Source organism: Pseudorca crassidens, chromosome 1 (assembly GCF_039906515.1).
Source record: "Pseudorca crassidens isolate mPseCra1 chromosome 1, mPseCra1.hap1, whole genome shotgun sequence".
NCBI lineage: Eukaryota > Metazoa > Chordata > Mammalia > Artiodactyla > Delphinidae > Pseudorca > Pseudorca crassidens.
Window position 1 is genome coordinate 55,067,915 of NC_090296.1, and position 17,856 is coordinate 55,085,770.

Sequence of the window (17,856 nt, forward strand, 5' to 3'; positions counted from 1 at the left end):
ATTGAGAACGACATTACATGTGGCTTCAGTTTTCATCTGTAAATTATGAGTCAAGCTTATTTGCAAAGAATGAGAAGGGAGAGAGGTAAGGTAAAAAGAAATGAAAAAAAATTCTTAGTTGGTATGGGGGATATAAGAAAGATGTAAGTATGTAGAAATAAAAGGCTTATGAGCTGAACTGAAGACTAAACACAGTTGGAAGCCATAAATTAATTGAGGGCTTTCATCACCAGACTTATCCTTAAAATGATCAACTTTTAAGATTCAATCTGGAGAGGGAAGGAAGACATGAATAAGAGAAAGGAGTGAAAGGTATAACAAAAGTGAATCAAGGGACAAGAAGTCTCTGTGAGTTTTAGAAAAGACAGGCAGCAAGATAGAGATTGGAAAGAGCACAAATGGGACAAAAGACAATGGGTAAACCATCATTTCCCAAAACAGTCTTAGATTGAAGCATTTTGTCTATTTCCATTGGTACATGATTGCCTTTTTAAAAATGGAAAAGAAAATGTACTTTTAAAATATTGAAACATTTTAAATTCATTTTGTCAGTTGCTGTTCAACCTGTGGATAAAAGTATGGTAGTTAATGTTGACCTGTTATTTTATATTTAAACAGGGCTGACTGTGATAAATATGTTTTTCGTATGCAAAAAACCCATAAAAGTAAAGGTGGCACTGTCTGGGGCAATATCAAGAAAAAAACAGTAAGTATTTTTATTCACCATTCATTTATTCAACATATACCTATTGAACAACTATAATATATGGCAAATTATTGTAGTTATGTTATATAACAGTCCCTGCCTTCAAGTTGCTTACAGCCTAATACAAGTAAATTATGAGGCTATGAGTGAGGTAAGTACCTAAGTGCTGTAGGATTATGGATGGCAGCTCATAGACTGAAGCATTTGAGCAAGGTGAGAATTTTCATTTGAGGAGTCTGGCAGGGTGGAAAGAACACATATAGGTTAGAGACATTTCACAGAAAACAAAAGCATATCTATTCAATGATTGGGGAATAATCCACACTGAGTTGTGATTGTCATAGAATAAGAAATTTCATTAAATCCTCTGCAGGTTCAAAATGGTTTCAAATTTTTTCAGATTCAGCTACTTGATTTTATGTGTGTGTGTATGTCAATAACAGAAAAAATTTTAACTCAAAATCTAATTACAGAAAAAATTTTAACTCAAAATTGCCTTACAGTGATCTGTATCCCTTTGAGAAAAGATTAGGAGAATCCTCTTGAATTAATTTTTAAATTTTTAATTTCTGATTTTAATCTGAATAATTTATATCCAGATAAAACTATAAGTATTCTGGAAAAGCTAATTCACCTCAAATTTCCTCAAAGTAAATAGCCATTCTTAGAGAATGGTAATTTCTGGATGGAGGTAAAATGGGAGACTACCTTATTCCCTGAGGGTATATTCCTTCTGACCAGGTTATGGCCATCTTTCTTCCTCACCCACACTGAAATATTTATATTGCACACCTGCTAGAGTATAGTTCCTCTCAGAGAGTCTCTAAACTTAACATTAGGATTACCTAATCAGACCTAATCTTTGTAGGCTTTATTTGTCCACAGGAAATGGTAGATACCTCTGGGAACCTTGGTTTAAAATCAGTCTGGAGACTAAATTCTTCAAAAGAAACCTCTACTCCATAATTGAAGGTGTGGGCAGACGCCCTCTCAGTGTTTCTCAGATTTTCTTTTTCCAGTCCATTCCTTATAAGAATGAAATTTTGGTTTCATTTGTAGCCAGTGAGTGTGTGAGGATAGAAAGAACAAAGGATTTAGTATTAAAACTTCTGATTTCAAGGTCTGACTCCATACCAGCTTTATGACAAGGCAAGCTACTTGAGCTTTCTAATCTCATTTTATTCATATGTGGTATGAAGTGGGGATCATGATGATATTGTATCATTTAGGATCTCTGTTGCCTTATTGATTTTCTGTCTCAAAGATATGTCTATTGATGTGAGTGAGGTGTTAAAGTCTCTATTATTGTATTCCCATCAGTTTCTCTCTTTATATCTGTTAGTATTTGTTTTATGTCTCTGGGTGCTTCTATATTGGGTGCATATATATTGACAAGTGTAATATCCTCTTCTTGTATTGATCATTTTATCATTTTATAGTGTCCTTCTTTATCTTTCTTTGTTTTAAAGTCTGTTTTGTCTGATAATGAGTATTGTGGCCTCTGCTTTCTTCTCATTCCCGTTTCCATGAAATATCTTTTTCCATCCCCTCACTTTCAGTCTGTGTGTGTTCTTTGCCCTAAAGTGGGTCTCTTTGTAGGCAGCATATTGTAAGTTCTTGTTTTTTTATCCGATCTGCCACTCTGTGTCTTTTTATTGGAACATTTAGTGCATTGACATTTAAGGTAATTATTGATAGATATGAATTTATTGCTGTTTAAACCTTGTTTTTCCATTGATTTTATATTTCTTCTTTGTCCCTTTTTCATTTTCCTTTTGCAGTTTGATGGTTTTCTTTATCCTTGTGTTCTTTTTGGGTTTTGTGCATCTATTGTACGTTTTTGATTTGTGGTTACTCTGTTTTTCAAGTATGTTAACCCCTTCCTATATCTACTTGCTTTAGACTGGTAGTCATATAGGCTCAAACACATTCTAGAAAAAAATATATACATTTTCTTACTCTCCTCCCCCACATTTTTATTATTTTGATGTCTTCTTTTACATCTTCATGTTAATCCTTTTGCTGTTCATTGTGGTTATCATCACTTTCACAGAAATTTTTTGATTTTTTTTTTTTTTTTTTTAGTCTGTGTCCTGGCTTATTTAATTGATTTACTTTCCAATTGTGATTTTCTCTTTCCTATAGATTCTTGCTTCTTTTCTATTTAGAGAAGACCTTTTAGGATAGGTCTTCCTTTAGGATAGGTGTACTCTTAGTTTTTGCTTGTCTGAGCAATTCTTTATCTCTCCTTCTATTCTAAATGATAATCTTGCTGGGTAGAGTATCCTAGGTTGCAGGGTTTTCCCTTTCAGGACTTTATATCCTGCCATTCCCTTCTGGCCTGCAATGTTTATGTAGAGAAATCAGCTGATTGCCTTATGAGGGTTTCCTTATAATTAAATCTTTGTTTTTCTCTTGCTGCCTTTAGAATCCTCTAACTTTTGCCATTTTAATTATGTCTTGGTGTAGGTCTGTTTGGGTTCATCTTGTTTGGGACCCTCTGTGCTTCCTGTACCTGGATATCTGTTTCCTTCTTTAGGTTTGGGAAGTTTTCAACCATAATTTCTTCAGATACATTTCAATATCCTTTTTTCTTTCTTCTCCTTCTGGGATCCCTGTTATGTGTAGATTGGCATGCTTTATATTATCCTATAGGTCTCTTCTGTTGGTTTCATTTTTCTTTTCATTTGGCTCTCTGCTGTTCTAATTGGGTGATTTCTCTTATTCTTTCAGATCACTTCTTTGTTCCTCTGCATTATTCATTCTGTTATTCATTGCCTTTAGCTCAGCTTTCATCTCGGCAAATAAGTTTTCCAATTCTTCTTAGTTCCTCTTTATAGTTTCTAGTTTCTTTTTATAGTAATCTTCATTTCTATCAATAGCCCTTCTTAATTCCTTCAGTATTTTCATTATTTCCTTTCTGAAGTCAGTGTCTATTAGACTGAAGAGGTCTGTTTTGTTCTTTCAGGAGAATTCTCTTGATCTTTTAATTGGGAGTGGTTCCACTACTTCTTCATCTTACTTTTATTTCTCTGACTCTGTGAGCTTAGGAGAAATAATTATTTACTATGGCCTTGAAGGGCTGTTTTTATGTGGGAGCATCCCTTTGTAGCCTGCATAAGTCTAATATTTTTGGTGCATGGGCTGTTTCTAGTAGGGATGCCTGCTGCATTTTCCTTCAGTGTGTGCTGGCCGGGGTCCTTTTCATAGGGGGTATGACTCGTGTGGTGACTAGAGCCTGCACTGGATATTGAGCAGGGTCTCTTCTTTGCTCTCTGGTTGTCACAGCCCTGTTGGGGGCAGCATCTGCTCCCCAGTTGTTGGAATAGAAGCCCCTAGATCCGTTTCTGAGCTGCAGTGTGAGGTAGGTGAAACTGGAGCTCTCCCACTGAGAGAAGAGCCACTGAGTATTCCATTGCTCGAGCTGTCCACTGGGGGGTATGCTCTGTGTGTCACCTGTGCAAGCCCACAAAGTACACTGTCACTGGCACTGCCCTCGGCCCCGCCTCCACCGTGGGAATGCAGGTAGTCGGCTGTGGTGTCCCTCAGACACTGTGTTCACAAAGCCGCCAGCGCAGATCCACTAAAGTTAGGTACCGGGACCACAGCAGTCACATACCTGGACCCACCATGGGAGCTATGGAAGCAGCCCAGACCCCAGCCCTGCCTCTGCGTGCAGTCACACACAAAGCCTACAGCTGCGAGGCTAGTCCCATCCCAGCCACAGGAGCACCCATTGTCCTGCTCCCAGAGCCCAAGAAAGAGGATGCTATGGCAGGCCCCGCCCCTCTCTTCCTTCATGCACCCCACCCCTTAGCAACAGTGATTTGCTTCTGTGGTGGCCTGGGCTTCTTCCACATACACCCTCGGTTGAGGCCCTATAACTACTCTCCAGCCCCTTCAGGCTGTCTCCGTTTAGCCAACCCCCGTACTCTCCCCAGGTGTGTCCTCTGAAGCCCAACCCGTTCATCCCATTGCTCCCTCCCCCCCCACCCCCCTCCACACACACACACGGCGACCATCTCAGGCTGGGGATTGCAGTGAGGTAGCACAGATCCTCTGTGCTAGTCTCTGTTCTGCCTGCCACCAGCTGGCTTCTGTGCTCTCTTCCAAGCCTATGAAGCTCCCTTTCTGTCCCAGCTGATCTTCCCACCAGTTAAGGGGTTTCCCAGGGTGCGGGAACGTTTCCCCTTTTCCAGCTCCCTCCCAGTGCCGCAGGTCTCATCCCAATTCCTTTATTTTTTCTTTCATCCTACTGGGTTATATGGAGATATTTCTTGCACTTCTGGGTGTCTGATACCTTTTGTCAGTGTTCAGTAAGCTATCCTGAGAAAATGCTCCCCATGTAGATGTATTTTTGATGTATTTTTGGGAAGAGGTGAGTTTCATGTCCTTCTATTCTCCCATCTTGGTTCCTCCTCTTGATCATGATGATACTGGTTTATCTCATTGAATGATTTTTGAGGGCTAAATGTTGTAATAGTGTTTTGACTCATTTCACAGGAAAAAATACATTTCCATGGCAATCTATGAACACGAGTTTGTATATCTAAAGTTTCTTTCAATAATACTTATCCTTAGTACAGTGGGTATACTCTGTCATATTTTCTTTTCTGTTCTATTCATTTTCATTTTTTAAAGATAGTCATGGCCAGTAGTTTAAAAAGCACTGATGTATATATAAGCATGCATTATATACTTAAAACTTGCCATATAAATTATTATTTTAGCCAAGAATTTGAAGTACAGAGAATTCAAATTTTGCTAGTGTAATGGAATAAGTACTCAGTAGATTTTGGCAACTTTCAGAGGCTATCCTTTAACCACTGTAGCATTAGTTTGTAATGTTTTATTGGGGTAAAGCATGCTGAATTTTGTCTACATATGAAGCAGGCTTCAGAGGAGGCATCACTTAGCTAATATGAACTCTCTTGTAGATTGAAAGTGATTTTTCAACTCCACCATCAAGAAGAAAAACCCCATTTAACAAAGGTAATATACTTACATCTTTCTTTTGTAGCTCTGTTCTATTATAGGGTAGTCTCTTTATTAACATAGTATTAAAATTAATTGCTCACAAGTGGGCAGATCTACCAATTGGTTTCCTGTTATTTTCAATTTCATTGAAATTGTTTTTAGAAATATATTAATCTTTTTATTAAACTTCTCTTTACAGAATTAGCAGAAAACTCTGGTATTGGAAAACTTTTCACTAATGCTATGGAGTCTTTAGAGGAAGAAGAGAAAGATTCTTATTTTTCGAACTCTGATTCTGCATAGTAAAAATGAGAATACTTCCAGGATGTTTATCAAGAAGCAGACAGTGTATCTGTATCTTCATTTGAAGGATGTATTTTTTTTTTTATAATGTAGCTTCATATGAAATTGCAGACTCTTTTTCATAGGTTTCATGTGTTATATATAGATGTCTCTCATAAGCATCTTAGTCTGTTTACTTTAAGAAAATCATGTTCCATACAGATTTTTTTCAGAAGCATTCAAGAAAATGTTGCTATCCTTAAGGGGAGAGGTGGGGGAGAATTAAAAAATAGATTGTATTGGTAGCTACTGAGTTCATGAAAACTTTAGGTTACCAGTTGTCACCACTTGGTATAAAAGCCAGAGTTGATCTAATGTTTCAGTTATCAGTACATGTTGTTTAAACCATTTGACAAGCTTTCTCCTGATTGTTTTTCTTAAAACTTGTGATTGGCATATTCATGAAACCTACGTAAATTTAATTTATTGCTTTTTCAGTATTTTTATTAGGTAGAATAAGAGAACAGATTTTGTTGTATTCTTAAGCAGACATGGCGTAAATTTGGTCTCAGTATTTAAAAGACTGGATTAGACAAACATTCAGGTTATACCTCTTTTACTGTAAGGAGTCAAGTTACTATGTCATGTCATAGTAAACACTGTTTTCCTTTCAGACAGCTTCTTTAGAAATAAACTTCTTTTAGCATATTATGCCATTATGCTTTAAAATTTGACATAGGGCTTCCCTGGTGGCGCGGTGGTTGAGAATCTGCCTGCTAATGCAGGGGACACGGGTTCGAGCCTTGGTCTGGGAGGATCCCACATGCCGCGGAACGACTGGGCGCGTGAGCCACGGGTACTGAGCCTGCGTGTCTGGAGCCTGTGCTCCGCAGCAGGGGAGGCCGCGATAGTGAGAGGCCCACGCACTGTGATGAAGAGTGGCCCCCACTTGCCACAAACTAGAGAAAGCCCTCACACAGAAACGAAGACCCAACACAGCAAAAATAAATTAATTAATTAATAAACTCGTACCCCCAACATCTTCTTTTAAAAAAAAATTTGACAGAATTTTTTTCCCTCTGGTTATAGTACGTATTTACCCACTCTTTCTCTCCAGGTAGGTTGTTCAAATAAAGTAAATTTGCTTTTATAATATTCATGTTTTGGTTGGTTTTTCTAATTACTGGATCATAGAAAAAATGCATTTTGTTTGTTAATGGTTCAGTTCATTTCCTTGAAAAATACCAGAACTGTTAGAAGAAGTATACTTTCTTGTTTCTTAAGAATTTAGTCAGTAATAATCAGCAGCTAAAGAACTACAGGATTTGTAGAAACACAAGATTTAAGAAGAATAGTGCAAGCAAACAGATCACTCTCCTTTAAACTACAATGATAGTTTCTGCCACAGAGAGAGATTTTTGATAGATGAAGGATGAAACAAATGAAAGGGGGTTATTTTAGAGTAGCTCTAAAAAATTCTGTTGTAGAACTCTAAGTTGCCAATATTTGGTGTAATACCATGCTGCTTGATGTTAGTGGATAGTGTTTTAAGAATTAGAAGGTATTCACAACATTGTAAATCAACTATACTCCAATAAAAATTTTTTAAAAAATTAGAAGGTAGTTAAATTCTGTAATACGAAACAAAAAGATAATTTTTGAAATAGCATATACTTGACACAAACCACAACGTACCCCCACTCCCCATATTCCATGTGTCCTATCAAAACTATTGTATCCCACCTTCCAGGTACCTGGTTATTCCTGTTTCTTTCCATTGGGTCATTAGATAAACTAGTAAGGTTTAAGGTAACCTCCAAAGGAGACTTAAAAGTGGAAAAGAAAGACTTGAAGGGCTCAAAGACAGTAAGACGGATCAATAAACGATAGGGTCGATAGTTAAGTGCAACCTGTGAAGAGTATAGAAAGAGGCCGTTGCAGCTTAAATATGGATAGAGGTCTCTACACAGCAAGCATAAATAAATGAAATCCTCTAGGTTATGTCCCTCAAACCATATCAATTTATGAAATATTTTGTCTGTTGGGTGAACACACAGAATCTGAAGACATTGGTGTCTGCATGAGATGTGCTGCAAGGAGGTCATCAGTCCAGGGCACTATGAGGTTGTTGAGGGACTGCATGCTTCTGGTGTGCAGCCAGGGCACAGAGCACCAGATGTCCCTACCCAATGCACCACTGATACCATGTAACAGGAGTGAGTAGCAGCAAAAAAAACAGCACACTGGAACCAGAAAAAGAAGTCCCTTTCCTCCTCCTCCTTGACAAAGCTTAAATCATGCTCACAAGGGAGAAATGCTCAAAAAGTCCAGTCCATTATAATGGAGTGAGATACTGAAGGATGAATTTGAACCTGAGAGAGAACAAATTGAGAACTGCACATGAGCCAATAATTTATAGAACTTCTTTTCTTTCTGGCTTTGACAAAATTATTAAACAGCAGAAATAAGAGATTAACTGCTTTAGTAGAATTCAGAATTTATACTATCCCAAAGGAGCTAAGTTCACGATCAGAGCAACTTTTTTAGTGAAAGAAAACTATCTAGTTCCTGGGTTCTTGTTCTAGATTTCCCAGTCTAAACTTGAGTAAGTCACTTGTTTCTGGGCCTCACGTTTATCATCTGATAAGAAAGGAACGAGAAAAGCAATTTGAATTAGATCAGCTTTGAAGTCCATGCCAAGTCTAAGTGAAACCCTCTGCTGTGAGGTTGGTTCAACTACCCAACAATTAGTAGCATAACAGACACACTGTTATGGGTCACGATGAAAGTCCACATTCCATAGCTCATCTATACTGAAATGTTCCAACTCCAAGATATCACTTCTTTGAATATGGTACTTCAACCAAAAAAAGTAGTATAGATCAGAGTTCATACTACTAGGATTAGACTGTTAACTAGGATTCAGTTAAATTTTCTACTTTCCTAGTTACTGGGGCATTATCTCACAATACACCTACCACCCACATCTATTCAATATAGTTGATATATGAGAAAAATTGTTTATGACCATTAAGCTGGCAGCAGACACATCAACCTATAATGCTAACAAATGACAATGATAGCACTATAATCTTTGGGAAAATTCTAAAATATATCTTTCACTCTAGCTTTTACTTAATAGTACCTTCAATAAGATTTTTGTTCAATAAAAAAGTTTTATTATCTAACCAAAATGATTATTAAACATCAGATTTTTTAATCATTTATATATTCTATATAAATAAAAATATACACAGTGTAAAATAACAGATATGGAAATATTAATATATTTTAAACTGATAATCACAAACCACAGCAATGATTATTGAAGTGCATTTAGTATTGTGAGGGTTCTTTGACAACCCACCTGAGCAGTCTGATCATGCATCAGATTTAAAACTACCTTTGTTAAGATCATTTGGCAACATTTGCATGTCAAATATATAGTGAATATATCTATAGATCTCCTCAGCTTTTTGATGAGTTACTTGTGCATACATGGAGATTTCCTGAGGTGAGCTGAAAAATAAACAAAAACATTATACTAAAACTTCTGACTTATAAAATTCAATATTCTTGCTTAAAGAATACCAAACAAAATCCTTTAAGAAAATCATTTTTTCCCAAGTTTTCTACATTCAGTTGATTATGTCTTAGCATTAGTTTAAATAAAACAAAAGCCTATTCCCTATATTTAAAATCATTTATAATAATAATTTCAACATCTTATTTGAGCCTTTAGTTTAACCTATTTTCTAAAGCCTTCGTTTGATTTTCAAGCAATAAAATCATTAGAGGCTACTAAAATTTTCAACTTGAACATTTTTCTAGTTACAGAACTAACCAGCCCAGAAATGTGAGACTGCAAGATCAAATTAAGTGCTGTCTGTCTCCCCACAGGGCTCTAAGCTACTCAAAGACAATGCCTACGTTTTTTTTTTTTTCCTTCCATTAATGTCCTCAGCTTAATGCAGTGACTGATACATGTTGACAAGCAAAGTCTTTACTGAATGAAAGAATCTAACAGGCACTATACCTCTTTATTTTTAAAAATATTAAAATTCCTATGGGGGCTTCCCTGGTGGTGCAATGGTTGAGAGTCCACCTGCCGATGCAGGGGACACGGGTTCGTGCCCCAGTCCGGGAAGATCCCACATGCCGCGGAGCAACTAAGCCCGTGTGCCACGACTACTAAGCCTGAGCGTCTGGAGCCTGTGCTCCGCAACGGGAGAGGCCACAACAGTGAGAGGCCCGCGTACCGCAAAAAAAAAAAAAAAAATTCCTATGAAATGCCTTCAAGGATGATTTTAAAGTAACCATTTAAAAATATTAAATCAGGGACTTCCCTGGTGGTGCAGTGAATAGGACTCCGTGCTCCCAATGCAGGGGGCCCAGGTTCGATCCCTGGTCAGGGAACTAGATCCCACATGCATGCCACAACTAAGAGTTCACATGCCACAACTAAGGAGCCCGTGTGCTGCAACTAAGGAGCCCGTGTGCTGCAACTAAGGAGCCCACCTGCCATAACTAAGACCCTGCGCAACCAAATAAATAAATATTAAAACACATACCTATTTGTCATCTTTTTCACAGATGAAAACTGGTGACACATATTCAGTGCAGCTATATAACTTATATTGGGAATACTGAGATAAAATTGAAGTGCCTCACATTTATTACTGTTCACCACTGTTGAAACATGAATACCAACATTCTTTCTTTGTTCCACTAAAGACAATTCCTTTAGCAAATCTGCAGTTTCTTCTTGGCAGGAACTGAAAAGAATTCGGATTCCAGCACCAGTTAAGGTAGTCAGCAGGCTGTCATAGCTCTTTGTTCTCCTAAACATCCTGGATGTGTCTCCTAAATATTTTTCATTTAGGAAAATGCAAACCATAGTAAGTTACATTAAGTAGGACCATTAATACTGTATATTATTAAAATCCCAAGATCTACATCATTAAGCAAACTAGTGCCACATTATGCTAATGAGAAACCCTACCGCTGAAAATTTCAAGTGATCCTCAAATAGAAAATAAGGAGAACGGTCTTTATGAGTGTCTTAAATTGGAATCTACAGAAGAAGGTGAGTAGGCAGGGGAGAGTTTATATTCCTAGATAATTCATTCCTAAAGGCCAAGACCATATTACTTATCTCTAAAATTCATAATGGTAGCATTGCCGAAGGGTTCATTAAGTATTACTTCTAACTGATATAAAATTATCATGTATTTATTCCAAGAGTACCTCAATACCCTGCATACCCATTATAACTTTAACTCCTGCCTATTAATTTACTTCCCTACTTTTCCCATTCATTTTCTTTCCATGTTCCACCTACATCCTTTTTTTGGCATTCTTCCTTAAGCCAAAAAAAAGATGTTTTTCCGTAACTTTTGCCATATTACTTTCCTTTTTATTCCAAATCTATTTCCTTTATAAAGGATATGTTAGTAAAGAGTAACTTATAGAATTTTAACACTAGAAAGACCCAAAAGATCACTTAATCTAAAGCCCTCACTTGTCAAATTAAAAAAGAAAAAAAAATTTGGGTTACTGAAAGACAGAATGACTTATCCAAGGTCACATGGTTCAGTAGTGACAGTGGTGATGAAAAGTACGTTGCTCAAATTGAACCAGTGTTTTATGTAAACTACATTATTTTCTTTTACATAATGACTGTATAATCCTTGAATTCTTCCATAGCGGCTTTCAGCTGCATGATTTCACTTAATCCTCATAACACCCCGGGATGAGTAGGAAAAGTATATTATTAACTCCTCAGAGGGAGTGCTTTGTCAATGCAGTATCACATAGCTATAGAGACACCAGAACTCAGTGCACCTTCTGATCCCATATCCTATGATCTTTTCACTATTCTCAGGGGCTCCCCATTACAATTAAACATTACCCATAAAAATGCCCTAACTGAAGCTCCAAGCCTGCATTTTTTAATATATCCTAAGCATCCATTTTAGTGACCCATTGAGAACTCAACATATTCAAAGTTAAACCTCTCTTTGTCCCTCAAATCTGCTGTTTCTCTGATATTCATAATTTCAATGAACAGCACCACTACCTAACTGCCCAGTAATCAAGAGACTGTTCAGCTCAATAGTAATTCTTGATTGCTCCCACTTACTCCTGCTACCTCCTGATTTCACTTCCCTCCTGATTCCTCCTTTCCCCCACTGCTGCCTTATTTAGGGCCCCTCACCCTTTCTGCGGCTCCCAGAAAAAGACTTATGATGGGTTCACTTGCCTTCAATTTCTCACCCTTCGATTCTCACAAGCTGCATTTAAACACAATGACTAATGAAAAACATTATGGCATTATGTAAATATGAAATGACATTCATGAGTCAGGTATTTAAATTTTAAGAGCTTCCCACATCCTGACAGTAGGATAATGAACCAAATAATAGGTTCCTTTACAGCCTTATAAACAAAACCATTTAAAAATACAAACCTGTTTTTTCTCTGTCCTTTTCCACAATCACACATATTCTTTCAAACATGCTCTGTAGGTACTGGATCTGTTCAATGAGCTTGTTCTTATTGGTACTATTTAACATCTCAGATTGAGACCTCCTTTCCACCACCATGCGGTTACTCACAATATAATCACAACCATTAAGAGGACAAACCTCTACCTGTAAGCCATGAACTGCTCTTAGGGAAGAAATTACTTCTGAACCAGAAGTGATTTCACGACTGTCTACAAGAATACAAGTTCTTTGGCCTTCCTGTGGAAGTCTAAGAGAAGCATGTGTGCCAGCCAAGCGTGGTCGTGAGTTGGAACAGTATGCCACTGAAGTGCCAGAATCCTCCAGAGCACTAGTATCCTGAAAAGCAGAAAACATCAATCACGATCAGTTATATATATGTTAGCGCCATAAACTTCTAACTCCTAGGCTGATTTTTCTTATTGATACTTTTTTTTCTTCCTTCAACATCAGCAAAGTGACTATGTAGATGAAGGACCAAGCTACCACTTAACACCTTGTAGGATGGCTAGAATTTTTAAAAAAGGAAAATGTGTTGATGAGAATGTGAAAAAACTGGAATGTACATTGCTGGTGGGAATGAAAAATGGTGAGGCCACTGTGGGGAGAGTTCTCAAAATTAAAGAATTACCATATGGCCCAGGAATTCCACTCCTAGGTAACATACCCATAATAATTGAAACCAGAGACTCAGATACTTGTATGCCAATGTTGATTAACTTTGGAAAATCCTCAGCCATTGCTTGTTCAACTATATCTTCTACTTGCTCTCTTTTCTCCTTAATTCCAATTACATGTATCTTAGGCTACTGCTTACATTCCCACAGCTCCTGGATGCTCCATTCTGTTTTTTCACTCTTTCTTTATATTTCTGATTGGGTAATTTTATTGACCTAGCTTTAAGTTTGTTGGTTCTTTCCATGGCTGCATTGAGTCTACTGATGGGCCTATTGCAGACATTCTTCATCTCTTTTACCATGTTTTCCATTTCTAGCATTTCCACTTTATTGTTCTTTATATATTCCATTTCTTGGATGATATTCCCTTTCTATTCATGCATGTTTGTTTGACTTTTCCACTAGTGCCTTTAACATGTTAATCATGGTTATTCTAAATTCCCTGTCTGATAGTTCCAATGTCTGGGTCATATCTGAGTCTGGTTCTTGAGAATGTGTTTTTTTCTTCCTTCTATGTATTTTGTAACTTTTGGTTGAAAGCCAAACATCTTGTGTAGGAGAGTAGTGATTGAGGTAAATATGAGCTCTACCAAAGTACAGAAATAGCTTTGGACCCATGACAAAACATCACAAAGTCCTTTCAAACTGAGCTGAGGTCTGGGCTCGTTTGCCAGGTGATTTTTCTAAATATTCTAACTTTTCTTTGTAAACCTGTGCCTCAGAGTTTTTCTCCCCATACTCTTGTCTCTCTCTCAGCAGTAGATTGCTTTTATTTCTCACCTACTGCTTACTAGCCTGGTTGGAGGGAGTGCTAGGAGTGTGGGGACAGGCGGGGGGAGGGGGGTTTCTATTGTCCTGGTTCAGCCTGTCTTGGGCAGGAATTGTGTCCCTGGATCTCAGAGGTGGGAACTTCTCAATGATCCTCCCCCTCTCCCTGCCCCCAGTGGTTAGAGATCTCTAATGCTCTGGGCCCAAGATGTTTTCCTGCCCCTTTCTCAGATGTAGAGCATTTCTCTCTTATTCCTTTCCTCCATCTGCAAAGGGTCTTCACCTAAGCCCTGGAGGCTGTAGGGTTTGCTGTTCTTCCCCCAGTAGTTTAATGCTTTTTGTTCCATAGGGGAAATAGGGGAGAAGAAACTAGATGGGGTTTGGTGCCTTTTCCACAGTAGCTTCTGGTCACTTCCCCAAGGCCTGCACTGGGAAGGAGGTTTTCTCTGATTCTCAATCTTTCTTGTGACCATCTGATGACTCTGTGGAAAAGAGCCCACGAGTGGTTGTGAATTACCCTTCTCTCTGCAACTCCCAGGGGTTCTAAACGCTCATGCTATCCCGTTGCCTTTTGCAATTCATTAATGTTTTAGCTGAATTCTTGCCAGATTATACAGTGCCCAGTGACTGTCCCAAATCAGCAAGTCTCTCCTTGGAGGCACTTGTCTCCTTAGATATCAGGCTAATTGGCTGTCCTGCAACCTCAGATCCAAATAAACTTATGATTTTGTAGATTATCTGGTTTTTTGGCTGCTGTTACAAGGATGGGAGCAATGCTCTTTCCAGCTTTCTGTATTCTAAGCTAAAGAGGAAGTCCTAATCACTCAGAATAATCTTTAAAATATATTTAATATTCAATTTTTTAAGAAAAGGAATAAATGTCATGAAGGAAGAAATGAACACTAAAGAACCAAAAGAAAATATTGGAAATATTTCGTTATCTTGGAGTACAAAATGGCTTTTTAAACATGACACTGATGTCAGAAACTATAAAGAAAAAAATTGGAACTGTATAAAAAAGTTAAATTTTCCTGTGGCAAAACCCACTATTAAACAAAACAAAGGCAAATGACAAACAAGGAATACTGTCTGCAATACACATGACAAAATAAGTATTAACATTTTTAGTATCTAAGTTTTTGACAGGATATTTAGTCTATTTTCTGTCTTCTCAAATTTATCTCAAATTCCTTCCCCTCCTAATCTGAAGAAGAATCATACTATATGTATAGTATTAGATAGTAGAGGAAAAGTTAAAACACATTTCTGTTAAAACTCTATCCTTTTTCACAGTCCTCAAAATATTACTAGCCTATATCTATTTTTTTTAGTTACAGCATGGCAAAGTAGAAATGTAGAGAGTGCTTACTGGTTTTGAAAGTACTGTGCAAGTATTACCTACCCTGACCCTTGGGATTACTATCTTTCTAATACAGCTGAGAATACCGAGGCTCAGGGAAATTAAGTACTTGGCTCTTCTCCAATCTATTTATAAGACTTAATCTAGTCAATTTTATCTAATTATGCCTTCCAGAAATAACTTTGTGCAAAAAAGGCCTGGAGATAACTTACAACTAGAAATGCCAATTTGAGGGCCATAGTGCGGACACTGGAGCATGTTGCTAAGGTGGAATGGGCTGAAACACCTGAAATAAAAGAGAAATCTAAGTCTAGGTCTAGGGATTCCTATTACTATGACTTTAACCCCTATTTTAGCAAAACTACTGCAACTATGAACTCTTAAAAACTGAAAATGATTTTAGGGATTACTTCATCAATAGTAACCATTCTGGAAGGAAAGAAATTCAAAGGAAGGAAATCAGCTGGTACCCCTAAACTCCTCACCCCAGTAAGTAGATGAGAGTTACATACCAGAAGCCTTCAGAGGGGGAAAGAAAAAATCTGGAGAAACCAGTTCTGAGCTTTAATTTCTGTTAATTTTACCTTGTAGGAAGCCCATTTCCTATATCCTTTTTATAAAATTAGCAGGTTTCCTTACAGAAAACTATTAACACATTTTAAAAATAAGCATCCTACAAATCAGCTATAAAATTTAGTGTGCTGGTTTCTTGTCTGAAGAATTTTATCACTTGCTAATTTTTCTTTGACCTAGTTATTTAACACAAAAGAAAGAAAAACAAACCAAAGAAAACGTTTTGGTAATCATACGAAGGCTTTTTTTCTCTAATCTGATTCATACCTTCAACTGAATTGGAAATTTTCTACAGTCTTTCTGTGAATCAACAGTAGTGAATGATGATGAGGTAGGTTCAATTTTAGTACGGCTCTGAGGTTTGAAGTCTGAGACGTCGGAAACTGTAACCTTTAAATTAAGCGGTGTCTGTTGTCTCTGGTTTGGCGACTGATTAACAACTGGATTAGAGTGGTCCCTGGACTGCAATGAAGACCCAGAAGGCACTAAATTCAAACAGTGGTTTTGTTGTTCACTCTTGGTAACTGCACTTGGATTAATCACAGTGCTGGATTCCTGTTTATCATTTACATCGTTTTCCTCCTCACTTGAATCATCTGGTAAAATAATTCTGCATAATTTTTTTTTTGAAGATGCACAGTTTTGTCTCATCTTCATTTGTTTTAGCTTTACTGCACGTCGGGTTTTATATTTTTTACTCCTACTTGCAAAGCAATCTTCAGTTATTAGGTTAAAATCAACACAGACTTCTTCACTTGATTGGCTTTTGCAAGACTCCTCTTCATCAACACAAAAACTGTCTTCTAAATAGGTTTCATCTTGCTCAGGAATCTACAATACAAATACAAAATAAGAATATTATAAATTTCATAAAATCAGCATGTTTTAACATATTCTTTTAAGTTCATGGTATCTTTCTGAATATTTATTTCACTTACTTTATTAAGTCAGTCACTTGCTCACTAACATATATTGAGCATATTCTTTTTTTCTTCCAGTCTTATTGAGATATAATTGACATACAACACTGTATAAGTCTAAGGTGTACAGCATAATGATTTGACTTATTACATCATGAAATAAGTTTAGTGAACATCCATCATCTCATACAGATACAAAATTAAAGAAATAGAAAAAAAAAGTTTTTCTTTGTGGTGAGAGCTCTTAGGATTTACTCTCTTGACAATTTTCATATTTAACCTACAGCAGTGTTAATTATGTTTATCATGTTGTACATCACATCCCAAGTACTTATTTATCTTATAACTGGAAGTTTGTACATTTTGACTACCATCATCCAATTCTCCTTCCCCCTACACCACTCCCCTACCTCTGGTAACCATAAATTTGGTCTCTTTTTGTATGAGTTAGTTTGTTTGTTTTTGAAGTATAATTAACCTACAATACAATGTTAGTTCCTGTTACATAACATACATTTCAAAATGATCACCAGGATAAGTCTAGTTACAATGTGTACAAAGATATTACATAATTATTGACTATATTCCCCACACTGTACATTTTATACCTATGACATTTATTTTGCAACTGGAAGTTTGTACCTCTTAATCTCCCTCACCTATTTCTCTCCTCCCCCAACTCCCCACTGGCAACCACCTGTTTGTTCTCTGTGTCTATGATTGTTTCTTTTTTATGTTGGTTCATTTGTTTTTCAGATTCCACATATAAGTGAAATCATACAGTATTTGTCTTTCTCTGTCTGACTTCTTTCACTTAGTGTAATGCCCTCTAGGTCCATCCATGTTGTCACAAATGGCAAAATTTCATTCTTTTCTATGGCTGAGTAATATTCCATTTTATATATATACCACATCTTCTTTCTGATTATATTCTTTATAGAAGAAAATGAGGAGTTTGGGAATAAAAAAAGAATGATTTACCCTCTAGAAATTTACAGTCTAGTGCAAGTAGCCAGAAAAATAAACAGTAATTTATAAACAATGTGATAAATGCTATATAATAAACACAATGAAAGTACAGAGGTAA

General features: G+C 37.0%; 2 protein-coding genes across 6 annotated transcripts in view; one reads left to right on the forward strand and one right to left on the reverse strand.

Annotated features, from left to right (window-relative positions):
• Positions 1–6,671, forward strand: part of MIS18BP1 (MIS18 binding protein 1) — a 61,029-nt gene extending 54,358 nt beyond the window's left edge. For both annotated transcript variants that reach the window (XM_067736952.1, XM_067736963.1), the window contains exons 13-15: positions 619–706; positions 5,644–5,698; positions 5,883–6,671. In XM_067736952.1, coding sequence (XP_067593053.1) covers positions 619–706; positions 5,644–5,698; positions 5,883–5,986 — 247 coding nt within the window. In that variant the 3' untranslated portion in view covers positions 5,987–6,671. The remainder of the gene's footprint in view (positions 1–618; positions 707–5,643; positions 5,699–5,882) is intronic.
• Positions 6,565–17,856, reverse strand: part of FANCM (FA complementation group M) — a 56,509-nt gene continuing 45,217 nt past the window's right edge. For 3 of the 4 annotated variants that reach the window (XM_067736919.1, XM_067736929.1, XM_067736912.1), the window contains 4 exons: positions 16,117–16,680; positions 12,435–12,810; positions 10,537–10,828; positions 6,565–9,484 (listed from right to left, as the gene is read on the reverse strand). In XM_067736919.1, the coding sequence (XP_067593020.1) occupies positions 9,346–9,484; positions 10,537–10,828; positions 12,435–12,810; positions 16,117–16,680 (1,371 nt within the window). In that variant the 3' untranslated portion in view covers positions 6,565–9,345. The remainder of the gene's footprint in view (positions 9,485–10,536; positions 10,829–12,434; positions 12,811–16,116; positions 16,681–17,856) is intronic. The other variant, XM_067736940.1, reaches the window with a different exon arrangement.